Here is a 20,041-nt window from a genome sequence, read left to right as displayed (position 1 = left end):
CCATTTGCTCCTAAGGACAATTAGCATGTGACTTTGTACACTGACAACTACTTTGAAGGAAGAAATCCAGTCTTGTGTATATGTGAATAATCTACATTATATATTAGTAATATATCTAAGGTGTTTATAAAAGCAAAAACATACTTTAGGTTAGGGCTGTTGAACATTCAGTTTAGATGACTTCAATGTTGCTTCCATGGGCCAAGTGTGTAGGTTTATTTCTGTTGAGACTTAATATAGGCTTTTTTTAAAAAAAACAACGTATGTTTATGTGTATATGTATGAGCTTGAGTGAGTTTATGTGCACCACTTGCTTGCAGGAGTCCCCAGAGGTCAGAAAAAGATGTTAGATAATCTGGAACTGTATTGTTGTGAGGCACCAGGAACTGAATCTGGTTCCTCTGTAAACGCAGTATGCACACCGAGGCATTTCTCCAGCCCCAGTATAGGCTTTTCAAATCAATGTCTTAACTTGTGTAGTAGCTCGTATCCAGTATTAAAATTATTGTGTATTTTGAATGTCCCACAGAGTTAAGTACAGGTGACATTTTTTTATTACTGTAGTTAAGCTAGTTTCAAGATTTATTAAAGAATCTTTGTTAACTAATAAATGTTTTTGAGAGATCTCCATTAGAGATAGTCCATAGTATCTCCGTGTAATTTTTTTTTAAATCTGAAATCACCCCAAGCAATTTTTTTCTGAATAAATGAGTGAATCATCAAAAACAAACATAAAGCAGTACACATAGTAAAATTACAAGATCTAGGGACTAATGAGGTTAAAAAAATATGCGGATAGTGCATAATAGCTAAAGTTTCTAATAGTATTTGCTGTAGTCCTCTCCTTACACAGTAGAATGGTTTGATGTGATGAGGTAAGGGTGGATTCCATACTTGACTCCAGAGGTTGCTCTTGTTCTTGAATCTAGGTATAAAGAGGCTGATTGTATTGTTGGAAAGAGGTTTTCTACCTTTGCATTGCTAGGTTAAATACTCAGGATAAGAAAGTCGTATTTCTTAGAACTTTATTGCACAGAGTATGGCTCTTGGATCAATAGTATTAACACTACCTGGGAATTTGTTTAAAACACAAGATTTCGCTTCAAGTATGAAGAGACTACCTGAGTAGAATGTACTTTATGTTCAAGGCAGTTTCTTTTTTTCCTGACAATTTGTGCATACCCAAGCGGATAGTTTTTCTCTTCAGAACTTTAAACATAGTTATCAGCCTCTGTAAGCATGGTAACTTAACTAGTCAGATACAGCACCCTTAGAATACATTAGCACTGTGACTGATGGGGCTTTTGCAGCACACTTAGATTGTGATATGTCTCCTGCCTTTTCAGGTGCCCCTGCCCAACACCCTTCCCCTCCCTAAGAGGGAGACTCTACAACAGAGCTCCAGCCTACCTTCAGTTCCTCCCACTACTTTCAGCCTCACCTTCAAGGTATGTACAGCGTCCATCTCCAAGGCTCCTTAATCATTGCATGCAAGGGACATAAGTTCACAGTAATAGTAGTTTTTTGAGTTATGTCAAATTATACCTTAAAATTACGTTGACTTTTAACACTGCTTGGGAATGGCAAGTCTATTATGCTTGTGAATTTTGACATAAAAATAGAATTACAGTTTGTGATTTGTACTCAAATACAAAGTACTAATTATGGTAAGAATGCTTTTTTTTCTTATAAGTCATCTGTAAATTCAATGAATGCAGGAATATTTTATGAAAAGGCTATTAACATAGCATACTTGATAAGCAAAATTGGGAAGTTTTGGTTTGAGGTACTAAAGATTAAACTTGGGACCTCATATTTGAGGCAAGCACTGTACCACCACATCCCAGCCATTTGTTTACTTACTTAGATACAGTGTAGCCCAGGTTAGCTTCTAACCTTGCCACACTTCTGCTTCAGCTTCTTAGATAGCAAGGGTTACAGACTGTCCTGTATTACTAGGCCTGGCATTTGCCTTGTTTTTCTAGCCTGTTTCCATGATTTTTTGCCTATGTGAACCTATAAGAAGGTTACTTGAGGTTATTTTAGATTTCTGATTCACCTCAGGATGGGTTAGTGGTTAGGGGGAGAAAACATGAATTTTTTAATGTCTTTATTTATTGGTGCCCTTTTTGGTTCATAATCCCGGCAAGCATGGGATCAGCCTCTAAAGGCAGGTTTTCCTGACTGGGTTGTAGTGACTCTGGGATGTTGTACAGGAGAGGAAGGAAAGTGAAATCGTCTCAGTCATGTGGCCAGTGTTCATTTCTAGACTCTTGCTGCTCAACCTCACGGTCACTTCTTTGTAAGAGTGTTAATAGACCTGTGAGGCTGTGACATAGATGTCTGTGACATAGATGTCTGATGTACCCTGTTCTTCCTGTTGACTCCCAATTCTTGTTGGGCCTTTGCTGCTGACTTTCCACTCAGGACTGTCTCAATCTGGATTCGTTACTTCTTTTTATAATTCAGATGATTTTTATGATTATATTGCTTGGATTTCATATAAGCAAATGTCATTTATATGTATTTATGAGTCAGTTGTTAATTCTTTAGAATACCTCTTGAGCTTTGCCTTTTACTCACTTTTAACATTCCAAGAACTGTTACATACAGAGTTAAAATTAAATTAGCTTGATCTGTCATCCTGTCGTTTTACTTTTTTTTTTTTTTTAAACCTTTCTTGGAAAAAATACTTAGTTGTAGAAGGTTCTATATGGGCATTATTTCCAGCATGTAAAATAATTATAATTTTAGTATCCTTGAATTTCCAAAGACAAACTGTTTCCTTGCTGTTTAAGAAATGAAATTAAGCCAAGTATATGTATGAACTCTATCCCATACCATGTTAATTGCCTACTGCTAAAAAGACATAGTATTCTTCCCAAATTACTGCAGCGCTGCAGTGCCAAAAATGTTAGGTTACTATAACAGTGGTCAACAAACTTAAGTTCCCTACAAGATGTTTGGTTTTGTTTTACAGATACTTTTAACAGGTTTTAATGAATATCAAAAGTTGACATGTCCTAGATATGTAGATTGTTTATTTCAGAAGAAATCTCCCAATTAATAAAAAATTATGTCTTTAGACTTTTCCTCTCGTTACATTATATATGGAGAGTGTAGAACTTAAATAAAGTTGGCTGTTCATCAACAAAATCAACCTTCTGTCAGAAGCTAGGCAGAAACCTCAGCTGTCCCTTAAGGGATGGAGGTGATACCACAAACCTGGCTATGGATTCATCATTCAGAACAACTAAGGAGAACTCAACTAAAGTACCAGGGTACATATTCTGAGTAGGAGCTCAAATTCAGGGCAGTGCAGAAGTAGAACAGTCTCTAGATGTGCCATTCTAGGATTTAGAAAGGATCTCAGAATCTGGGAGTGGGGGGGGGGGGGTGCAGGTTCCAGTAACACCCTACCCTCAACAGCTTTTATTTTTTAAATAAAGTACATTTGAATTAGCATAGTGATTGTGAGAAATACATATGTGTCCTTAAACATAAAGGAGTTGAACAATTTGATGGTTTAATGGTGACAGTCAGCATAAAATTAAGTGATGAGTAGTATGTATGTGTGTTTTAAAGGGAATATGATAAAGTACACATTAAGATTGTTTAAGAATTTAGAAATTGCTTGGCGGTGGTGACACACACCTTTAATCCCAGCACTTTGGAGGCAGAGGCGGGCAAATTTATGAGTTCGGGTCTACAAAGTGAGTTCTAAGACAACCAGGGCTACACAGAGAAATCTTGTCTCAGGAGGAAAGGCATTTAGAGATTGGCATTTTAAGAGCTAACATGTTAGTAATATTAAAGATGTTACTTAGGAAAATGACCTCTTACAAATCATCGTAGAGATTGTCGTGGGTTTTCGTTTCAACCCAAAACTTCCTCTAGTAATACTCGTAGAGAACCTCGTAGCCTTGGTAGAGGGATCTTCCTCTGCCCTCCAATTCAGACACTAGATAGCTAAAATTATTCAACATTTGAACAATGGCTGCTCTAAGTTGATGTGTGCTTTAAGAGAAAATGAAATAGATGCTGCATCTGAAATTTTAATATTAAAAAGCTTAAGAAATGGGTGTGGTGATGTTTATGTAACTCTCAGGACTTCAGAGATGAAAGCAGTTCAGAGTCATCCTCCAGTACGTAATGAGTTTAAGGCCAGTCTGTGGTACAGTAAAACAGTGGAAACAAATTAGAGAAAAGGATATGTCTTAGTGTTTTTTATATCAATTATTATTTCACATTTTCATATACATAGAGAGTCTTAAATTAACTGATAACCAAATTAATGCTACCTTTTCTACCTTTTTGTTTCTACTTTTTTAAATGTAGCTGGTAGAAAACTGTAAGTTATGTATGTGTTATCATTGTTGTCTGAAAGTTAGTGAACAATGCTGCTCTGATTTGAAGGTCTAATTCTGTCTTTTAAAAAATGAAGAGTACAGGTCATTCAGGGCCACAAATACAAATGGCTACAGACAGTACACTAGCCTAGAATTTTGTCCTAGTACTTTGCCATCTGCACTTGAGAAGTATTGGTTTAAAGAAAGAATGGAGAAAAAAGGTGCTTCAGAAGGCTCTTTCTGACTTCAGTCCCATAGAGAGTCATACTCTTTTTCTTACACTGGTGGGGAGGTGGAGCTTTAGCTATAGTTCAATGTGCGTTTCTTAAAGCCTCCGATTAATTCTATTTTCAAATAATAATAACCCTTTGGGTGAGAGAACAAGTAAAAGGCTTAAACTCTCAGTCTGACACACTATTTGGAATCTACATGCTAGAATGTAGAGAGTGTGGTATTTTGGTTTTTCTTTGTTTTTGTTCTATTTTGTTTGCTTTAACAGAAGTCTGTTTTATTGCAGATGGAGTCTGCACGTAAGGCATGGGAGAACTCTCCAAATATAAGGGAGAAGGGGTCTCCAGTCACTTCTGCAGCACCTCCCATTGTGAGTGGAGTCAGCAGTAGTGCCAGTGGACCGAGCACTGCTAATTATAACTCCTTCTCCAGTGCATCAATGCCTCAGATCCCTGTTGCTTCAGTCACTCCTACAGCATCATTGTCAGGTAGACATTTGTCATAGCTTTCCTTACATACCTTTTTTCTGAGGAGTGATCATAGTTGCCTGTTGGTCCCTAGACAAGCACTGGACCCAAGCACTGGCCCTCTGAACCGCTCCCAGCTGAAATGATATGCTATTCTTTAGGAAAAGTCCTCCCCTTCTCTTACCTATTCTCTTATTTGTCTCTCAGAATTTTAATGTTACTGTTTTATTGATTGCTTGCTAGAAAAGATTTTGCTGCATCCTTCCTCATTGAGAAAAAAATGTATCTTTTCTAAATTTTTTTCTGTGAAGTTCACCTTTTTGTTGTCATTTTTACTCTATCTAAATAATTTAAAACCCAGTTCAGAAATACAAATTCCCATAGCTTCCCCCCCCCCCCCAGTACATGTCTGGTTTAAAGGTACTAATGGAGTATTTCCTAATGAAGAGTTAGGTACGCAGTGTTTTTACTGTTGGAGTAGATCTGGGGAAAGTCTGTCACAGACTGGACTTAGAAGGAACTCCATCCTTCCTTACAGTTTTGCACAACTGCTGACTTAGAGGCTTTGTAGTTCTTAAAAGCAAAGGTTTCTAAATGCTTGACTTCCAGGATAGCACATCCCTTTTGCTTTTCCTAAGTGCAACCATGCTGCTTCTGTTAAAAACAAAGTTTATTTCAGGCTTTTACAGTATTCCATGATGTTTCCAAAGCAGTGAGAAATGCCTTTCTAATGGATAAAAAATATACTTTGTACAGAATTTGCTTGCTCTAGTAGGTTTTTATTTGGTGATTATTATAGTGTTCTTTTTCCATATTATGCCATATTGTGCTAATTTTGAGAACCCACTCCACCACTGGTATTTGGACTGTCCTGTACCTGTTTTTCTGTTATCTGTAATTAATGCATTTAGACAAACCCAATGTAGGCATGGTGGCACACATTTGTGATTTCAGCACTTGAGATACTGAAGCAGGAAGATTGGAAAACTGAGGCCAGTCAGGCACTGTCTCAAAAGAAAATGAAAGAAAACCCTCAGAGATGATTCCTGTATTGTAATGCTGTACCAAACAATGCCCACTTGTATCTTTCTTTCTTTAAAACTTGTCCAGTCATTCCACACTGCCCATTTGTAAGACGTCTTAATAGACTAGCTTGAATTCCCATCTACTCGAGTGGGGATTGATATAAAGCAAACATATAAGATTGTGGTAGGATGACTTGAATGTTCCCCAGTCTTTCTTTGAAATCCAGTGACCTCCTTTTTCCAGGTCTAGCTTCCCTCTGCTGTTTGATTGAGCAAATGTGACAGGGATAAAAGTCTGTCCTTACTTGGTAGTGACATGACTGGTTTCTATTGTTGTTGCCGTTGTTTGGTTTTCTTCCCTTTTCTTTTCAAGACAAGGTCTCTTGTATTCTTGACTGGCCTAAAACTCTGTAGATGAGTGAATGATTCTGACTCCACCTCCTAGTGTGGAGATCACAGGAACTCTGTACTAGGATTACAGGCATATGCCACTGTGCCTGGTATATGGAGTGCTGGGGATGTGGTGTGTGCTAGGCAAGCACCTCTATCAACTCAACTCCATTGCCAGCCCTTGAGACACTCCAATCCCCTCAAATATTTTTGATTTGTGGTTGCTTGAATGCTTTAATATCTATAGGACCCATAGAACCAGAAGATATAATAGGTATGAAGAGTGAACACACTATGTTTTTCTCCCTTCTTCCAATACAGGAGCTGGCACTTACACTACCTCTTCTTTGAGTACAAAATCTACAACCACATCGGACCCTCCTAATATTTGTAAAGTAAAACCCCAACAATTACAGACAAGCAGCCTACCTTCTGCAAGTCATTTTTCACAGTTAAGCTGTATGCCTTCCCTGATTGCCCAGCAACAGCAGAGTCCACAAGTTTATGTGTCTCAGTCGGCAGCAGGTAATAATTTTAGGTTTGGTTATAGGAATTTAGAAAATGAACACTCATGCTTTTCTCTTCTCAAAACTCTTTTAAGCTTGGTGGTTTGGGTTTTTTGTTTGTTTTGTTGGTGGTGGTGGTGGGTTTTGTTGGTTTTTTTGTTTTGTTTTGTTTTTAATGTACTTTTCAAATATGTCCTTCTGTAGATTGAATCCTATCCCTCCATGACAAGAATTCTGGGACTTTTAGAGAGACATATATGTGTGTGTGTCTCCATTTTTTTTGTCTTGTACATTTATGACAAATTAGTGTCTTATAATTTGCAAAGTAATTTGTCCATGCCTTCTATTTCATTAAAATCTCCAAAGTATCTTACTTGAAAAAAAATGGTGAAGTTCTTGGTGAAAAGAACATAAGAACAGCGAACAAGAAAAATGTTGTAATGGTGACTGTTACAGTGGCCATCACAAATGCTTAAATTCGCTGATGGTTTAAATTCTGAATAATGCCATTCATAATGAGGTTATTAGTAGCTAACATCTGTTATCTAATATCTAAAGATAATGTTTTGCTAGTAATGCATAAAGTTCGTGAATTAACAGTTCTTTCTTACAAGATTTGTGTTTTCATCTATATTGACTATTTTATAAATAAGAATCTTGATTCCTATCTGATACGTTTAAGGTTGTTCATTTGACTGTTGTATAATAGTCACAAAAATAGTATGCTTGGGTCTTTATAGTGTTTTATTTACATACACTTCTCTACTAGAAGTTTTATGTTTTAACATTTACACTTTTTCTGTGACTATTAATTTTCAGAGGGCTCACATTTGAAATCAGCTAGAAAATATTTTTTTACTGCTGTAAGCAATTTGGTTTACTACTTTGAAAATTATGAAATTTAGACAATACTGTTTATTTTTCCTGATGGTCTATAGCTCAAATTCCAGCCTTTTATATGGACACAAGTCATCTATTCAATACCCAGCATGCACGATTGGCTCCACCTTCCCTGGCTCAGCAGCAAGGTTTCCAACCAGGCCTCTCTCAGGTAAACATTCTTTGACACTTCTCTTGGATTCTTAGTTTTAAAAAAAAAAAAAAATCCACCTTGAATTGTCTTGTGGATAGGCTATTAGCAAAACTTGGGAAAAAATTTAATTCCCCAAATTACCAAAGCTTCATAGTTACCATTATGCAGTAAGTCATAGATTAAAAAGAAAATTAGTGTTAAAAGGGAGCTGATATATACTATAAATCTTTTATTTTTATGTCTGGATTTTTGTTTTTATTTTCTCAGTCTTGTGATTTGTATGTATGAAGCTCATACCTATATATGCACTGGTTTTTTTGTTGGTTTTTTTTTTTTTTTTTTTTTTCATTGCAGCCAACATCAGTTCAGCAGATTCCAATTCCTATTTATGCCCCACTGCAAGGGCAGCATCAAGCCCAGCTGAGTTTGGGGGCTGGACCTGCTGTTTCCCAGGCTCAGGAATTATTCAGTTCTTCAATTCAACCATATAGGTAAATTGCATTAAAAGTTGATATTTTTAATATTATAATTGCAGATTATGTGGTATCTAGTGCTAACTCTGTTTCCCCAAACCCTAGGGTACCATGTTATAAACTAAACAATTAAGCATGTTCATTATATGTTACAAGCCTGTCTTTGGTGATTTCAGCTAGGCCTTGTTTTCTGTTTTGTTCATGGTTCAGATAGGATTTTTATAACCTGTGGGCAGCCATCTTGATTAGAGGACTTAAGGTGACTCACACTTAAGAGTCCCAGCACTTCGGAGACAGAGGCAGAAGAATCACTGCAAGTTCAAGACCAGCCTAGGCCATAGAGTGAGATCTTGTCTCAAAACAACAAAACAAGAAGCTTTGTTTTCTTCCATACTTGTCTTAAGACAGATGAAGGGGTGTTGTGGGTGGATGTGGGTGTGTGTCACACACACACATCAAAGAGAAAACTAGGTTTGGCTCTCAGTTTTGTAATGAACATGTAAAACTTGAATCATTATCATAATTAGGAGGTAAAATGTAAACTGTTGTTGCTAAGAGCAGGCTTTTGCATGTGGAGCTCAGAACTTTTGCATATAGAGCTCTGTTGCATGCTGGACTGTAGTCTTGAAGAAAGTGGCCATAGACATTGCCTTCTCTACCTCATTACTAATTAGAGTACTTGGTCATTTGAGATACTTGTTCTTAAGATTTTCAGATTCTAAATAAAATTAATGTATAACATAACCTTCTATTCCTTAATATTTACATAGATCGCAGCCGGCCTTTATGCAAAGCAGTCTTTCCCAGCCTTCTGTGGTCCTTTCTGGTACGGCTATCCACAACTTCCCAACTGTCCAGCACCAGGAACTTGCCAAAGCACAATCGGGCCTTGCCTTTCAGCAGACTTCAAATACTCAGCCTATCCCTATACTGTATGAGCATCAACTGGGGCAGGCGTCAGGACTAGGAAGTTCTCAGCTGATTGATACACATCTTCTTCAGGTAAAGGAGTGCTTGCTTACTCAGGGTGTTCTTGTTGGGTTTTGATTTTGTTTTTTGTTTTTTTATCCAGATTCTTTTAAGCACATAGTAATTTACAAAGAAAAAAAGATTTTTGTTGTTGTTGTTTTGGTTTTTTGAGACAGGGTTTTTCTCTCTCTGTATCTCTGGCCATCCTGAAACTCACTTTGTATACCAGGCTGGCCTCAAACTCAAACTGTCTCTATCTCCCAAGCACTGGGATTGAAGGCGTGCACCACCACACCTGGCTAAGATCTTCCCTTTTTTTTTTTTTTTTTTTTTGGTTTTTCGAGACAGGGTTTCTCTGTGTAGCTTTGCGCCTTTCCTGGAACTCGCTTTGGAGACCAGGCTGGCCTCGAACTCACAGAGATCCGCCTGCCTCTGCCTCCCGAGTGCTGGGATTAAAGGCGTGCGCCACCACCGCCCAGCGATCTTCCCTTTTAAAATGATCATATTGATACAGATTGCATGGGAACTTCCTTCTTAGTTTTTCTTCTGTTTTCTTGTAAATTTTTCTAGGCAAGAGCAAATCTTACCCAGGCCTCAAATCTTTATTCTGGACAAGTACAGCAGCCTGGTCAGACAAATTTCTATAACACTGCCCAATCACCAAGTGCTCTCCAGCAGGTAAACTATGGCATGGTAAATTTCCTCAATTTTCTATATTATTCTTTGTATTGCTTTTGTTATTCTTTGGATATTTATATAGAACCAAGATAGAGGAAGTGGTGTTCTGGGGATTCCATTAGCTCCATTGAAAGCAAAAGGTGCCTCCTTCAGTCCTATAACAGCCAGCTCTTCACTACTGTACCTCCACCTCTAATTCATTCTAGTTTCACTTCTTTTTAAAGCTGAGTTTCCATGATACAGCTTATAAGAATCCATGAATATGAAAGTTTGAAAACCATTTTTTCAAGAATATAATGTGACATGCCCATTAGTGTTCGAAGAAAAAAAAACTCTAAACAAGTTAATAACTTTGGTGCTATAGCAAAGAGTGACAGTAAAGACAGCACCTTAAATGTACGGATGCAGTTAGATTTCCAATGGAAAATGAATGTTCTCTTCTGACATTATTATACATGGTAGAAGGCTAGAGAAGGGCAAGTCATTAATCCTTTGCTTTGGCTTGCCATTGATAGGAATGACAGTTCATAATATTTTATTGACAAGTAAAAGTTGTTTGTATGTGCCAGGCTGTGATGGCACACGCCCTTAGTCCCAGCACTAGGGAGGCAGAGGCAGGTGGATCTCTGTGAGTTCAAAGCCAGCCTCAGCTACAGAGTGAGTTCTAGGAAAGGCACAAAACTATTCAGAGAAACTCTCTCAAAAAAAAAAAAAGGTTGTTTGTATGAAAAATAGAAAGTTTTTGTTAAGAACACTCATTTTGACCAGACTTGCAAATAATATGGCAGTATTGGTGGAGGGAACTTTTGCTGCTTGGATTCTATTTTGTATATTTGACATGCACTATGAGTATCTTCAAAGTTAGTCATCATTTCATTGAATATAGTTTCTCCACTACAGTTAACATATACAGAACTGTAATCTTGATGTTCATATGGTAATGAAATCACCAGACAGCACATTTCTCAAGACCCGTCCCTGTTGTTACGCAGCATATGGCTATATATTGTCATTAGACCGCTGTACAAGAAGAGAGATAGTTAGGGACAGAGGCAAGCAGATCTCTGTGAGTTCAAGGTCAGCCAGGATTACATAGTGAGATCTTGTCTTAAAGAGGAAAAAGAAAATAGTGATACTTACCTAAAGATTTGATGGATATTTGATGAAAATATTCTTACATTGTTAATTTTAAAAGTCTTTGAAGATCTCTGTGTGTATACATGTAGATATATATACACAGTAATCATAAGCAAATGATTACAGTTTTCTCTTTGCTTCTTTTTCTAGGTTACAGTACCTTTACCAGCATCTCAGCTCTCCTTGACTAATTTTGGATCTACAGGACAGCCTCTGATTGCTTTGCCTCAGACACTTCAGCCCCAGTTACAGCACACAACACCACAAGCACAGGCCCCAAGCCTGAGCCGCCCTGCACAAGTCAGCCAGCCTTTCAGAGGCTTAATCCCTGCTGGAACACAGCATAGCATGATGGCAGCCACAGGAAAGGTTAGTGTACAGAAGGGCTTACTGCTGATGGTGCTTAGAAATGAGAGGTGTGTATGTTCTGTTAGTGTTGTCCGTGAAGATAAAATGCTGTACACATGACAGTCACACAAACATATGCGTGTGCTCACACACAATAAAACAGATACAACTTTAAAACAGCTTTAAGATGGCCCATTGGGTAAAGTCACCTGCTGCCAAGGCCTAAGACCTCAGTTCAATCCCAGGGACCCGTATGGTGGAAGGAGAGACCTGATAACCCACAAAATGTCCTGACCTCCATGTTCGTGGTGAAGAAGTGTGCACTCACTAAATAAATACATAAGTAAGGTATAATATAAATAAAACATCAATTTTTACAACCCCACAGAAAACCTCACATGCATGTGTGCTAGTTTTTCTTACATTATTATTTGCTACTTTTTTTACACTCCCTGCTTTTGTCTAATAACAGTTCAGAGGGTTTTTATAGAAACTTTAGTATTACATAATCTCTCACTTAATTATAAAAGTCTGCTTGACCCAGTGACTATGAAATTTGAAACCAACTATAGGATTCTATAGTTTAACCATCATATATAGGACATTAAGCACAGAATTAAAGGAATGTTAACTTTATTTTGTGTTTTTTTCTCAGATGTCTGAAATGGAACTAAAAGCCTTTGGGAGTGGCATTGATATCAAACCAGGGACACCTCCAATTGGTGGCCGAAGCACCACACCAACATCTAGTCCATTCCGGTAAGGAATTGGCATTTAAATTTGCTTAGGAAATTGAAAAATAATGAAAAAAATTCAATTGTTTAACACTTAATGTATTATCAGTCTTATGTTAAGCAGAAGTGATTAAGACATTTTATTAGTTTTTTTCTAAGATGTTAACACTGTATTTTAAGAACATCCTTTTAATACAAGTATAAGAACTCTTTCTCACCTTTGCTTCTCTTAGTAGCACTACCATGGGATTTTTTTGTTTTTTAATTAACAACTAAATGTGATGGAAACACAAAAGAAAATGTCTTTGAAAATCTAACAGCATTATTTACTTGGCACTATTCTACTAACCAGTGACTTCTTTTCCAAGGGCTACTTCGACAAGTCCAAACAGCCAGTCTAGCAAAATGAGCAGCATTGTTTATCAGAAGCAGTTCCAGTCAGCCCCTGCCACAGTGAGGATGACTCAACCATTTCCTGCACAGTTTACACCCCAGGTAGGCAGCTCTGAGGGAGAGTGAGTGTAGTGCTTGTAAGTGGTGGCTAATCTGACTGAAGTTGTGGTTTTATAATCATAACATGGGTGAACCAGTTAAGATGTGCACCTCTGAGTGAAGACTTGTCTGGTTTTAACAGTGGATGTATGATACTCAAATATATTCTTTCTATTGTTTAGAAATACACAGGCAGTAGTTGTTTAGTTTTAAAGCAGACAGTAGAAATACTCAAGATTCCCCACACAACTCTTGAAGTTTGAGTCCTGTTCCCTTTTTTTTTGAAGAAGTTTTAATTTTCAGCGAAGGGTCCCAGTGCTTAAGTTTTCCAGGCCTAAAGTGGGTTTTTGTTTTTATGGTATCTGTGGTTGCAGTAAGAGTTTCAGAATGTTTTAAATAAGTGGGTGGGTATGTTTGCTTCTTCCCTTATTGATCATATTGAAAACTGACTAAGGTTGATAACTCATAGGCTAGAATTGGTTCCTAAGAAACACATTTGTTGAATTACTATTACTTTGCCTTCAGATCATGTTTGGCTTAGAAGTGTGCTTTTCTGCAGTTGTCCCTTTAAAGATCCCACGATCCTACTTATTTGGAGCCTTTCTATCTCCCCTGTAGAATTTGCAGCTGAAGTGCCATAGCATGCTTTGCCTAATTTTTCTGTTAAACTTCATAAGCATGGCCTGTATGTTCTTTGTCCTTATTAATGGAATGGCACGATCCAAAAACTGACTGGCAGAGTGGGCACAGGTTTACTCTGGGATAAGCCAACCTAGTCTAGGTGGCTTTTTTTTTTTTTTTAACAGTTCAATGTTGTATGTTTTGTTTTTTCACTCAGATTCTCTCTCAGCCTAACCTGGTCCCTCCATTGGTAAGAGCCCCACATACTAACACCTTCCCAGCGCCTGTACAGAGGCCACCAATGGCACTGGCCAGTCAGATGCCTCCTCCGCTGACCACAGGCCTCATGAGCCATGCTCGTTTGCCACATGTAGCCAGGGGTCCTTGTGGATCACTATCTGGAGTCAGAGGTAATCAGGCCCAGGCTGCGTTGAAGGCTGAACAAGATATGAAGGTTAGTACAGTGTTAACAGCCAACAGAGCAACAGTCTGTCTCTGAACCATGTCTTAAATGCCTCTGGACCCATAACGACGTATCCAGGCATTCGTTATCTTTATTAGACTTAACCAAGCTAACTACTTTTATTCGCACCACCACACACACACCCCAGTTTTTTTCTTCCTTCCATTCTTACCTTCCTCCTTTTTATGATCCCCCCCCTTTGCCACTGTAGTCAGGAATCAAATTAACATTTAAACTATATCCAGATGAATTGCTTTTGAAATAAGTGAGGGAGATCTGAGTTTAGATGCACTATTTTTTAAGTATTAAAAAAGTGATATGGATTGTTTATTACAGGTTACCCCGTTTTATTTCTTTTTTCCCCTTCCCTCCCTGACCTCCCCTCCCCCACCCAGTGTAATACATAATCATGGTTATGTGAACTCTGGAATGGGTAAGACATGTTAGCTATCTTTGATTTTTTTATCTCTTCATAAGTCATTTAAGTAATTTTCATCTCAAACTGTTTTCTATGTCCTTTTTTTGCCTGCCACTTGAGGTGGCTATATTCCAGAATATAAGTATAAATGAACTCAGTAAAGCACTTTGGGATCCTTCATGATGAAAGGCACAAATAAACATGGGTTTGCTGAGGCCATTAGGAGTCTGTGTGGGGACAGTTGTCAGCATAAATCTTACCCGTCTGCCTGTATAACCAGTTGGAGTTTGTTTCTGTAATTACTTTAGGGGTGACTCTAAGAATCTTAGTGATTTTACTTGCTTTATCATGACATGGATTAGACTAGATTAGCGCTTACTTACAAGCAGGGAAATGTGCACAGTAATGCTTTACTCTGAATTAGAAACATGTTTGTGATAATGCTGATTAAAAAATTCAGTTAATTGACTGATAGCCTTTGTGTTTCTAATGCTGAGTAATCCACCTCAAAGTCTCCCCTTTAGGAGAAGTCTTGTTACACATCACTTAGTTTTGTTAGGCTTGCCTAGGGCTCCATCTGTTTGTTACTACTAAAGTACCAGCCCCAAAAGCTTTGCAGATTGTGTAGCCTTCTGCTCCGGGCTACTTGCCACTTGATTTTCAAACATTTCTCCTGTTAGAAATGGCATTAGAGCTTAATAATAATAGTGGGATGGGAGAATATAAATTTCTTTCTTAAATTTCTAGATCTTTATTTAGATAGTATAGGTGACCTTTAGAACATGAAGGAGTTTTGTTGTTGTTGTTATTTTCTTTTTGTTATGTGAAAGAAGGGTAGAAAGTTAGGTTTTAATTGTGTATATTGTAGTACTATAATTTACAGATTAACCTAAGTATCTTCTTTGGGGCACATAGTCAATGAAACTAAGATTATTTACCAGCTCAGAATGTGGTAGGAGCTATCAGAACTTAGTGATCAAGTGAAGTTGTAGTTACTAATTTCTGATGCTCTTCCCCTGCAGAAGAGAGCTGTGGGAAGAGGACTCAGCCACAAGACATTTGGTCCTAGGTGTTGGTAATGCCACAATATAAGTGCTTCCTTTTCATTTTATTGTAGACCACATATTGATAACTAGAAGTTTTAAGTGTTACAGTACATGTATGTTTTCAGATTTGCAAGCAGCCTCCCTGAATAAAGTATCCGTGAGCTGTTCCCTTCTAAAAAATACAAACCAACAGCAATGTATATTTTATTGTTTATAAGAGGGCAGACGCTAGAAAGATGGTGGGAGGTGGTCTTGTTTCCGGAGTTTTTTTAAAAATCACATAGAATATTTTCAAAGATAGGAAGAAGCCTATGCATTTAAAACTGAAAGATCAATGGGGCCAAACCAACTTAGGGAAAACTGATTTTTGTGATTGGTACAAAAATTTGAACTGAGATTGATTTGAGAGGCTTTGGTAATGTTAGGTGATGTTGCAGCATTTTCAGTTTTTTTCTTATTTTTTAAGGCAAAGCAGAGAGCAGAGGTTCTTCAATCCACGCAACGGTTCTTCTCTGAACAGCAACAGAGCAAACAGATAGGAGGCAAAGCCCAGAAAGTGGACAGTGATTCAAGTAAACCTCCCGAAACACTGACGGACCCTCCTGGTGCCTGTCAGGAAAAAGTAGAAGAAAAGCCACCTCCTGCACCCACCATAACCACCAAGCCTGTTAGAACTGGACCAATCAAACCTCAGGCGATCAAAACTGAAGAAACAAAATCTTAAAAGCTTTGGTTTATTTTGGGGCATTGGGGATGGGTGGGCAGGGAAAACGAAGTCAAATAATGCCAGCAGCCAGGCGGTAGAATGGTCTATGACGTTATCCTGTGTAGAGCTTGAAGATGCTCAAGGGGCATAGAGCATTTACACTGACAGAGCTGCCACTCCGGTTAAAAGGAGGCTCTACAGGCTTGCACCTACTGTGTAAGGTCTGCTTGGTTGACATGCATCTTCAGTCGGTTTATATACAAGTGTGTCCACACATGCGTAAGCGCATACAGTTTAGACCCAAGGAAGGAGCTTTGTGATTCAATGAAACACCAGAAATAGAAGGAAAATGACACCACCATGGTTCAGTTGGGCACTGGGTGGTCCCATTGATAGATCAGCTGTGGTTCTTTTGCTCCCTTGTGTTCTTTGGATGTGTCTGTGGCATTTCTAGGCTTGAAAGTAAAATGATGCTAACTGGTGCTGGATAGAGGAGCCTTATTTTTTATTACGGCAGCTTGTTATTTTTGTAACATGGTGATTTGGTTGAACACAATAAAGTACAGTAGTAACTGATCTCCCCTTCTTCCTGGATGAGTGAGCAGATGATTAAATACTGATGTCGGCATTCTTGAGTATATTCAAGTGAGCAACATTTGGCTTCTGCTTCTGTTTAAAATGATGCTGTGTTTTGATTGTTGCCCGAAGCTTTGAAGCACTACTTGGCATCTCCTTCCTTCCTTGGAGGTCTCACCATTTACGCATAACAGATTTGATAAAGTGTTGGTAAGGTGAGGTCTTGCTTGTCTCCACTAGGTCATCTTCATATGAATCCAGTGGTTAAAAGATTTTGTTTTAGGGGTATTCTTTCATTTTTTTAATAACGGTTTTTTAGCTGATGTTCATGAGAGAATGAATCCTTAGAACTGTGCCACTAGGTGAAAGGAAATCCTATCTAAGAGTGTGTTTCTTTACAGAGCTTGTCATACCATCCTTTGGGCCCTCTGCTGGAAAAGTAGAATCAAGTCTCAAATAATGCCTTTTCAATTGTATTCTCTAGTATTATAGGTGTAGGACAGTACTGTATCATACCTCTGTGAATGTAAAATAGCTTGTACCTGCTTTATGATACATAGTAGTGACTGTGCTTTATCAGAGCTGTTTTTAATGATGTTGCTCAGAATGTTTTCTTTCCAGATGATGATTGAGAAACTAATTTAAAAAAAAAAAAATGGTGCCAGGTACCACAAGAGTAACAGGACTGTGCTGTTTTCTGGGGTTTTGTTTTTTTTTACTTTCTTTCTTTCTTTTTTTTTTAAATGGAGTGTGCTGGATGTCTCTACAATTTTGTTCAAGTGACTGCAGAACCTGGAAAAGCTGTTGCTGCTATTGATGCATAACATACTGCTATTATTGGTCTTTTTATATAAATATAAATATATATATACATATATATAATTTGAATTTTTGGAAACTAGCTGTGCTGTCAACTTTGGAAAAAAGTATCCCAGTTTACCGTGTTGAGTTGGCATTGTACAGAAATTAACAGCCATATTGGTCTAGAAATGTTGAACTTAATTTTTTTTCCATTTGTACAGGGGTAACGCACTGTATTAAATATGTAAGGTCTTATCTACGTGGGTTTGATTACAAAAACTAATAAAGTATTCTCTAAATAATTAATCGTGCAGCTTCTAATCCGTTCCAAAATCTGAAGCAAGGCTTGTGAATGTACCAGAGACCATAACCAAGAATACATTTACACTCTAGTGGGAAAAATATTGTCATCCAAATTTTGGATGAATTTCAAGAATTTTGAAGCTTATTCAGTCAAAGTCAGTATTGTTGTGGAGGGTAATAATTATAGCCTGTGTTCTCAGGATAATCAAGATTTTGGGAGATGAAACGAGAAGGACCAAGAGTTAAAGGTCATTCTCATCTAGGTAGCAAGTTTGAAGCCCAGCCTGGGCTGTGAGACCCTGTGCAGGGAGGGGGAGAGAGGAACCATAGAAGCCCTGTCTCAAGGAAAAATAAAAACAACCTATAATTAGAGAGTCAGATGAGGAGAACTCTAAGATTGATCTTGATGGTTTAAAATGCCAAACAGAAAACATTTTACCATTCTTGGATAGAAGTGGAAGGACCAAAAGTAGACCTGAATATTTGCGTGTTTCTCATTACTTTTTTTTTTTAGCACATTCACAGTCATTAGCATTATTTCCTGACTTGACAAAGCTCTGAAAGATTCTCTTTATTCCTGTATGTTTGACACATGGCTTCTAGACAGAGCTTTAGCAGAACCAGTCACTGGGTCATTGATAGATTGTGGTTCCTACACACTTAAAATACTCAGACATTGGCTGAGCTTTCAGGTCTATAGTTTTCTGTGAGAGGGTTAGAAACCCTGACAAAGAGCTATAGTCACTACATCACATATTTGCTTTCTTATTAAGTCACTTCTGTCACCACTACTTTGTATATTCCATCCTACCCTAAGTTTAATTTCCATAAAGCTTGCATTGTGTCTGCATACCAGTATGTGCTAGTCAGTTGCATAAAACACCACTGATACTTTGGCCTAGGTCTGCAATGGAAAGTGTTAACATTTGTGTAAGTCAGTGGTTCTCAACCTGTGGGGTCTTGACCCCTTTGGGTTGAACAACCCTTTCATGGGTTGTCGAAGACATATTTACAATACAGTTCGTAAAAGTAGCAAAAGTAGTTATAAAGTAGCAACAAATCATTTTATGGTTGGGAGTCACCACAACAGCCTTTAAAGGATCGTGGCATTAGGAAGGTTGAGAACTCCTTTTGTAAGTACAATTTACAGATCTTTGGTGTGTGTTTGGTTTTCACCTAGTTATGTGTCAACTTCCCTTTGGGGGCAGACTGGTGCTGTCGTCCATTGTATTTAACAGACCTTTTACCTTTAGGAGTAGAGCAGACAGAAGCCTCACTTTTGTATCAGTATACTCCAAAGCCTCACCCTACTCTAACTCCAACTAAAGAGAGTGGCCTTCCTGAATATCAATCAGCTGCACCAACTTCGAGCTTGGAAACAAACTTGGTCACAAGTCATGGAAGATGTATATGCTTGCACTGCAGAAGCAACATCCATTTGGGAATTGCAGCCCAACCTCTGAAGTGGGCCAAGACGAGCTGAGTCAATGCCAGAGATGGGCTGAGACAGATAGGGTTAGGCCATCAACCAGTGTGGTGGTATTGTGTTCCCCAAAATATTGTGTACTCTAATAAACTTATCTGGGGTCAGAGAACAGAAAAGCCACTAGATAATTAAGATAGGCAGTGTTAGCACACGCCTTTAATGCTAGCATTCCAGAGGCAGAAATCCATCTGTTTAAGGATACAGCCAAGCATGGTGACTCACGCCTTTAATCCCAGGGAGTGATGGTAGAAGGCAGAAAGATATATAAGGCATGAAGACCAGAAGCTAGAAGCTTTTGGATGGTTAAGCATTCAGGCTTTCGAGCAGCAGTTCAGCTGAGATTCATTCTGGATGAGGACTCAGAGGCAGTCAGTCTGAGGAAACAGGATCAGCTGAGAAGTTGGCCAGGTGAGGTTAGCTGTGGTCTGTTCTGTCTCTCTGATCTTCCAGTGTTCACCCCAATAACTGGCCTCAGGTTTGACTTTATTAATAAGAACTTTTAAGATTCATGCTACAAGCCAGTGCTGTCTCTGCAGTCCTAGCACAGTCTGGACTGCTTTCCACATATACCCCAGAGATGACCAGTGAGAAGCACAGCCATTTCGCTAACATTTCTTCCAACCACGTGGGTGGTGGCAGAATGCTTCTCTATAAAAGGGTCATCCAACTTGGTCTGTGGGCTCAGCTGGTGGGAGCAGCTTAAGGGAGTTCTATACTAATTTGCATATGGGAAGCAGTGAAGGGCTGTGGTTGTGTGCTGTCATGACAGGCAGGACCAGCCAGGCCAGG

The 20,041-nt window shown here is 38.4% G+C and overlaps 1 protein-coding gene across 11 annotated transcripts in view; it reads left to right on the top strand.

Annotated features, from left to right (window-relative positions):
* Prrc2c (proline rich coiled-coil 2C) overlaps window positions 1-17,769 on the top strand; it is a 78,513-nt gene extending 60,744 nt beyond the window's left edge. For 4 of the 11 annotated variants that reach the window (XM_052737398.1, XM_052737400.1, XM_052737397.1 and 1 more), the window contains exons 24-35: window positions 1,347-1,448; window positions 4,867-5,068; window positions 6,784-6,987; window positions 7,907-8,019; window positions 8,356-8,492; window positions 9,245-9,476; window positions 10,014-10,136; window positions 11,409-11,627; window positions 12,262-12,365; window positions 12,709-12,835; window positions 13,671-13,907; window positions 15,847-17,769. In XM_052737398.1, coding sequence (XP_052593358.1) covers window positions 1,347-1,448; window positions 4,867-5,068; window positions 6,784-6,987; window positions 7,907-8,019; window positions 8,356-8,492; window positions 9,245-9,476; window positions 10,014-10,136; window positions 11,409-11,627; window positions 12,262-12,365; window positions 12,709-12,835; window positions 13,671-13,907; window positions 15,847-16,104 — 2,058 coding nt within the window. In that variant the 3' untranslated portion in view covers window positions 16,105-17,769. Of the gene's footprint in view, window positions 1-1,346; window positions 1,449-4,866; window positions 5,069-6,783; window positions 6,988-7,906; window positions 8,020-8,355; window positions 8,493-9,244; window positions 9,477-10,013; window positions 10,137-11,408; window positions 11,628-12,261; window positions 12,366-12,708; window positions 12,836-13,670; window positions 13,908-15,356; window positions 15,410-15,846 lie in introns of all 11 variants that reach the window. The other 7 variants (XM_052737401.1, XM_052737399.1, XM_052737406.1 and 4 more) reach the window with 5 other exon arrangements.
* Window positions 17,770-20,041: the final 2,272 nt, after the last annotated feature.

This window comes from Peromyscus californicus, unplaced genomic scaffold (genome assembly GCF_007827085.1).
Source record: "Peromyscus californicus insignis strain IS unplaced genomic scaffold, ASM782708v3 Scaffold_14__1_contigs__length_90479793_seg_2, whole genome shotgun sequence".
Taxonomy (NCBI): domain Eukaryota; kingdom Metazoa; phylum Chordata; class Mammalia; order Rodentia; family Cricetidae; genus Peromyscus; species Peromyscus californicus.
This window is presented reverse-complemented; position numbering and strand designations above follow the sequence as displayed.